Source organism: Moschus berezovskii, chromosome 9, assembly GCF_049115385.1.
Source record: "Moschus berezovskii isolate FMDL1 chromosome 9, NW_MosBer_1.0, whole genome shotgun sequence".
NCBI lineage: Eukaryota > Metazoa > Chordata > Mammalia > Artiodactyla > Moschidae > Moschus > Moschus berezovskii.
Window position 1 is genome coordinate 76487063 of NC_142468.1, and position 7352 is coordinate 76494414.

Sequence of the window (7352 nt, forward strand, 5' to 3'; positions counted from 1 at the left end):
AAAATCCCATGGATGGAGGAGCCTGGTGGGCTGCAGTCCATGGGGTCGCTATGGGTCAGACACGACTGAGCGACTTCACTTTCGCTTTTCACTTTCACACATTGGAGAAGGAAATGGCAACCCACTCCAGTGTTCTTGCCTGGAGAATCCCAGGGATGGGGGAGCCTGGTGGGCTTCCATCTATGGGGTCACACAGAGTCGGACACGACTGAAGTGACTTAGCAGCAGCAGCAGCAGAAATGTGGAATTGCAAGCCCCACCCTTCCTCAGTGTAACAAGATCTCCCAGGTAACTCATGAGCATTTTGAGAAGCACTGGTGCTGTTCAGGTCCTGGGGATCTGTCAGCTCTAATGTGCTTCCCTTTGAATGGCACGGATCTAGAGAGGGCCCTGGCTTTCCACCCTGGATCCACGTGAGAATCACCCGAGTAATTTCACAGCAACATGGACCCATGTCTCTTCATATATTTAGATTCTGAGTTAACAGGTCTGGGGAGGGACCCCAGACATTAGTATTTTTTAAAAGCTCCTAGATTATCCTAATAAATGGCTTAGGGTAAGATCCAGTTACCTAGACTAACTCTTCATTTTGTAACAATTAAAACCCCAAACTGCCATTAGAAAAGGACCTGGTGGTATCCCTACATTATCTGATTTGGGAGTCCTCAAAACAACCTGTAAGGTGGATACAGCAGATATTGTTGTACTCTTTAACAAATATTGTTATATCTGTTTAACAGAAAATTATCTGAGAGCTGCTTTCACTATACTATATTATAGAGCAGTTAAATAACCATTTCCCTGGCTGAAAATGAAGGAAAGTCAAGGTCGAAAATTAATACAACATCCAGTGTTTTCCATCGTGCGTCTACAAGAAAAGCCTGAACACACTTTAAAGAATAAATCACCAGTGCCAACCTCTTAATTTTATATGTGAGGAAACTGGGGCCCAGAGATTTGTCTCAAACCACAAGATTTTAGCTGAAATGAGAGCTCAGATCTCCACTCTCCTAGTTCAGTACGTTTCCCACTAAACTGCATTTCCCAAGTGTGATCCATCTTGTGGGATTACACAAGATACTAACCACTGTTCCACTGAAAAATGTTAGATATGCTAAGTCACCTCTGGGTTAAAACAAATTCAGGAGTGTCCTTGACCTCAGGACCTCTCAGCCTTCACTGGGCTCCTGTGTCTTCTGAGTCTCTGAGAGCTTTTAGATGGCATTTCCACAACTTACCAAACTATGGAAATACATTTTTCAACCAAGAATCTTAAGGTGGTCCTATTCCAATGAGCAGACTTTGAGGAGGACTGTAGGCTACTTTGGAGAAGGCAATGGCAACCCACTCCAGTATTCTTGCCTGGAGAATCCCTGGGATGGGAGTCAAACATGACTGACGTGACTTAGCAGCAGCAGCAGCAGTAGGCTACCTGGCTTGAGTGGTTGGAAACAATTTGTTCTGCCCCCAGAGGTTGGGCACCAACTCTAGTAACTGAAGGGGAGAATATCATCAGTACCATGAAGCATCTGAAACGGCCGGCTCAAGGTTGCAGAAATACGACCTCATTGTTTTATTCCACCTTGTCCCTTAATAGGCCATGCCTCAGACCCATATCCACAGTAGGAAGAGTCATTTTTTACGTCCTTCTTGCCGGATTGCTACCTTGTAATGAGCATTTTCCTGTGTCAGTCTCTATGCAAAGCACTTAACCCGGATTATTTTGTTTAATCTTTAAAACAATCCTATGAGGTAAGGACTCTTAGTGTTGCTGTTTAGTTGCTAAGCTGTGTACAACTCTTTTGCAACCTCATGGACTACAATCCCACCAGATTCCTATGTCCATGGGATTTCCCAGGCAAGAATAATGAAGTGGGTTGCCATTTCCTTCTCCAGAGGATCTTCCCCACCCAGGGATCAAACCCACGTTTCCTGCATTGGTAAGAAGATTCTTTACCATTAAGCCACCTGGGAAGCCCTAAGGGTCACTATAAATGATCTTTTTTCCCATTTATCAAAGTGCTTATTCCATTTATGGGGGGGGAGGGGGAGGAGGCGGGGAACTTTTTGAGGAATTTTTAAGAGCCAAGGGAGTTAACAAGTCTGAAATGTGCAGTGCAGGTCAGTAGGCTGGAAATCCAGAAGGAGTTAATGCTGTAGAATTGACTCTGAAGGCAATCTGGAAGCAGAATTCTTTCTTCTCAGCCTTTTCCCTTAAAGATTTCAACTGACTAGAATCATCCAATCATCAGTTACGGAGGACAATCTGCTTTACTTGAAATCTTCTGATTCAGCATAAAAACACAAAACACCCTGAATAGCCAAAGTAATCCTGAGAAAGAAAAATGAAGCTGGAGGAATCAGGCTCCCTGATTTCACACCATACTACAAAGTTACAGAAATTAAGACAGTATGGTACTGGCACAAAAATGGAAATACAGATCAATGGAACAGCATAGAAAGCCCAGAGATAAACTCATGCAGCTATGGTCACCTAATCTAGGAAAAGCAGGCAAGTAATACATATAATAAAGAAAAGACAGTCTCTTGAATAACTGGTACTGGGAAAACTGGACAGCTACATGTAAAAGAAGTAATTTAGAACACTCCCTAACACCATACACAAAAATAAACTCAAAATGGATAAATGGATTAAAAACCTAAATGTAAGATCAGACACTATAAAACTCTTAGAGGAAACCATAGAACACTCTTTGACATAAATCACAGCAAGATGATCCACCTCCTAGAGTAATGAAAATAAAAACAAAAAATAAATGGGACCTAATTAAACTTAAAACTTTTTGCACAGCAAAGGAAACCATAAATAGAACAAAGAAGACAACCCTTAGAAAGGGAGAAAAGCTGTCAAAATACATGCTGTTAGCATTGATTACCCTGGCAAGATAATATTAGAAGAAACTTTTGCTTTCTAAGTTATACATTTTGACATTGCTTGAACTTTTACAAGGAACATATTACTTTATAATCAGAAAAAAAAAGATAATTTAAAACAGTTTGTGACATTGCAAACAGCCCCAAAATGGAGGGGGGGGATCATTATCTTTAGCCACTGGGGCAACTTCTGAACCTTTTAGATGAAAACTGGGTATAAATGGGGAGTTTGTGCATTAAATCAGGGAGAAGTGGTGTAATACAGCCTTGGCTCACAACAGTGTCTCAATAATGTTTAATAGCTGATTCTATAATTAAACTCAATAATGTTTAATAGTTGGACTTATAAAGTAAATACAACTTGTCTTTTTCCCAAGTGCATGAAAAAATAGGTACTTACCACCAGAGTCTAAAAAACAGAGGGTCTTCCCTCAAAAAAGGAAGGCCAAGGTCTAAGGTAACTTAACATCATCCGTTTTCCCCTCTTTACTGCCTTCCAACAATTCAATTCCTTTTTGTTCCCATTCTGATTGCCTTTACCATCTTACTGTTTTTTTAAAATTGCCTATTGAAACCACAAGAGGGCCTCATGTACAAGAAAGACTCTCAGGCATTGGTAATTATAAAAAGCAAAGGGAGGAGACACCTATAAAAAGTGTCATCAAAATTTTAGAAATTTCAGCATCTTGCTCTCAATAGGTGTGGGATCACATTTAATGTCCTGTTGGAAATTATAAACAACGAGTGGAAAAGAAATTCATGCTGGTGAGTGGAACTAATGTATTTCCCTCTCTTCCAGATGCTGACCAGAAGAGGTGAGATAGAAAAGAGAACTGTCTAGAACCTAAGACTTCTAATGTAGACTCTTGCACCAGGATGGAAGGGGAACCTTACCACAATGCATCTACCATTAATGGCACCCCAGTGAGTCACCAGCCTTTGGAACGCCATGGGTTGTGGGAGGTCGTCACCATTGCAGCTGTCACGGCTGTGGTGAGTCTGATCACCATCGTGGGCAACGTCTTAGTCATGATCTCCTTCAAGGTCAACAGCCAGCTGAAGACAGTTAACAACTATTATCTGCTCAGCTTAGCCTGTGCAGATCTCATCATTGGGATCTTCTCCATGAACCTCTACACCACGTACATCCTCATGGGACGGTGGGCTCTCGGGAGCCTGGCTTGTGACCTTTGGCTTGCGCTGGACTATGTGGCCAGCAATGCTTCTGTCATGAACCTTCTGGTGATTAGTTTTGACCGTTACTTTTCGATCACAAGACCCCTCACGTATCGGGCCAAGCGTACCCCAAAGAGGGCTGGCATCATGATCGGCTTGGCCTGGCTGATCTCCGTCATCCTCTGGGCCCCAGCGATCCTCTGCTGGCAGTACTTGGTTGGGGAGCGGACAGTTCCTCCAGATGAGTGCCAGATCCAGTTCCTCTCTGAGCCCACCATCACTTTCGGCACTGCCATTGCCGCCTTCTACATCCCTGTTTCTGTCATGACGATCCTCTACTGCCGCATCTACCGGGAAACGGAGAAGCGAACCAAGGACCTGGCTGACCTCCAGGGCTCAGACTCCGTGGCTGAAGCTGAGAAGAGAAAGTCAGCTCACCAGGCTCTGCTCAGCTCCTGCTTCCGCTGCCCCCGGCCCACCCTGGCCCAGAGGGAAAGGAACCAGGCCTCCTGGTCATCCTCCCGCAGGAGCGCCTCCATCACTGGGAAGCCATCCCAAGCCACCGGCCCAAGCGCTGAGTGGGCCAAAGCCGAGCAGCTAACCACCTGCAGCAGCTACCCCTCCTCAGAAGACGAGGACAAGCCCACCACCGATCCTGTCTTTCAAGTGGTTTACAAGAGTCAGGCCAAGGAGAGCCCAAGGGAAGAGGTAAGTGCTGAAGAGACCAAGCAGACTTTTGTGAATGCTCAAACTGAAAAAAACGACTATGACACCCCAAAATACTTCCTGTCTCCAGCTGCTGCTCATGGGCCCAAGAGCCAGAAGTGGGTGGCCTACAAGTTCCGACTGGTGGTAAAGGCTGAGGGGACCCATGACACCAACAACGGATGCCGCAAGGTAAAAATCATGCCGTGTTCTTTCCCAGTGTCCAAGGACCCCTCAACAAAAGGCCTTGATGCCAGCCTCAGCCATCAGATGACCAAACGAAAGAGGATGGTCCTCGTCAAAGAGAGGAAAGCCGCCCAGACCCTGAGCGCGATTCTGCTGGCGTTCATCATCACTTGGACCCCTTACAACATCATGGTCCTCGTTTCCACCTTCTGCGACAAGTGTGTCCCAGTCAGCCTGTGGCACCTGGGCTACTGGTTATGCTATGTCAATAGCACTGTCAACCCCATCTGCTACGCCCTCTGCAACAGAACCTTCAGGAAGACCTTCAAGATGCTGCTGCTCTGCCGATGGAAAAAGAGAAGAGTGGAAGAGAAGTTGTACTGGCAGGGGAACAGCAAGCTCCCCTGAAAATAACAACTCCCCTCAAAGAATAACCACGATCAAGGTCCTCTGAGGATGGGCAGGCTGATTCTGGTTTCCTTTCCAAAAAGACATCTGTCCTTTTGAGTCCCTGAGAACTTTGTAAAGGATCAAGGTCTACTGTCAAAAGGAAGGAGTCACAGCTGCCACAATCGCTGCCATACTGAATGACCCTTGTCTATGACCAGGACAAGAGTGTCTGACGCCACTGGAGCTTGCCACTGAAGCAGATGGACAAACTCATGCCCCTTCAGAGGAAGAGGCACCCTGGGCCACAGTGAACAATGGCTGAGGGAGCTCCTGTCTAACCTCCCGCGGGGACAGCGAGAGCAGAAACCTAGTCACAGAGTTTGGTGCAGTATGTCCGTGTCTATGCAGTCGCCTCATCTCAGCGAAAACCAGAAAGACGAAGTCAGTGTCACCTGTTAACAAGAGTGATATTCAGCTGGTTTCCAGGACTCTATTCCTTTATAAACTGATCAGTATTTATTATGCTGCTATTATGTGTTCTGTACTGTGGTGTGTTTTCCTGTTCCTACAACTGAGCAAAGCTCTTGCTCCTCCCTTTCACAACTGATGCCACTTCCTGGTACCCACGGAGGCCAGGCTGGCCCCCACAGAACCACCCTTCCCCTCAGAGTCTCGGGTCTGGAAGGACACTGGAACCGGATCACACCCTGTCCTACAGAGGGGCCTCTATTCTGCTAAGAAAGATCACCAGGTCTCCACAGTCAATTATTTTGCTTTTACCAATGGAAACTTTTTCCTTTTATGCAAACAAATACTATGTATTCTAGTTTGTGCCCTTTTGAACCCATTTACTTAGCTTGTCCTTAGGAAGATTTATTTATGAAAACCCTTTACTGGGGAAAGACCTTCTCCAGTCTGTTTAATCACAGTTCTCAAATAGTTTTCAGAAGCCTTATATTCTCATTTTTTCACAAAGCAAACCTGAGGCAAAATGTGCAAAACAAATTTGGTTTCCCTCGATGCTTTTGAACTTCTTCCAGTCCTTTTGGCGGGCCCTCATCCAGACCCCCAATTCACACCCAGGCACAGGCAGGTCACTGTGAGGCTTCCAGTCAGAAGTGCTACTTAGAGAGACAGTGTGGGAAAGGCTGTTTAAAAAAAAAACAGATCTTTCAAATCATGGCTCAGAAATGACTGACTTAGTCATTCATCTCCAAATTCCCCAAAACAAGAAGCCCAGAAAAATACAGTTGGGGTCCAGTAAAGCTGTCTATGGTCATTAAAAATGACCATGTTTTCTTTAAAAGCAAAAATGTAGGCTATAATAATATATAAAAATAAAGTTATCAACATAGGGAATTCCCTGACGGTCTAATGATTCGGGCTCCACACTTCCACTGCAGGTTGCACAGGTTCAACCCCTGGTCAGGGAACTAACATTCCACATGCCATGCAGTGTGGCCCAAAAGGAAAAAAAATTAATCAACATGTAAGTATCAGGATTATCAAAAGAAAATTTTTAATTGCAATCTGTGTATATAAATAAACCAAATCTAACTGTTTCCTTTGATAATTCAAAAATTAACTAACATGCAAAACATTAAAACAATACAATAGGGCATAAAATTAACAGTCCACAAAGAAAGCAGCAGTGTAGCACACAGCAGGGATTTTAAAGTTGAAGCACTTCTGTCAGACAGAAGCTCATATGTGACCTGTCGACTATAGCTGCTGCTGCTGCTGCTAAGTCACATTAGTCGTGCCCGACTCTGTGCGACCCCATAGACGGCAGCCCATCAGGCTCCCCCGTCCCCGGGATTCTCCAGGCAAGAACACTGGAGTGGGGTGCCATTTCCTTCTCCAATGCGTGAAAGTGAAAAGTGAAAGTGAAGTCGCCCAGTCATGTCTGACTCTTCGTGACCCCATGGACTGTAGCCCACCAGGCTCCTCCATCCATGGGATTTTTCAGGCAAGAGTACTGGAGTGGGTTGCCAGTGCCT

The 7352-nt window shown here is 45.0% G+C and overlaps 1 protein-coding gene across 1 annotated transcript; it reads left to right on the plus strand.

Annotated features, from left to right (window-relative positions):
• The first annotated feature begins 3664 nt into the window (after nt 1–3664).
• Nucleotides 3665–6010, plus strand: LOC129562455 (muscarinic acetylcholine receptor M5). The gene has a single exon (XM_055435555.2). The coding sequence runs from the start codon at nt 3772–3774 to the stop codon at nt 5368–5370; it is 1599 nt and encodes a 532-aa protein (XP_055291530.2). The 5' UTR covers nt 3665–3771; the 3' UTR covers nt 5371–6010.
• Nucleotides 6011–7352: the final 1342 nt, after the last annotated feature.

Coding starts and splice junctions, on each gene's coding strand:
- LOC129562455 (XM_055435555.2), top strand. CDS start 3,772: ATGGAAGGGGAACCTTACCACAATGCATCTACCATTAATGGCACCCCA.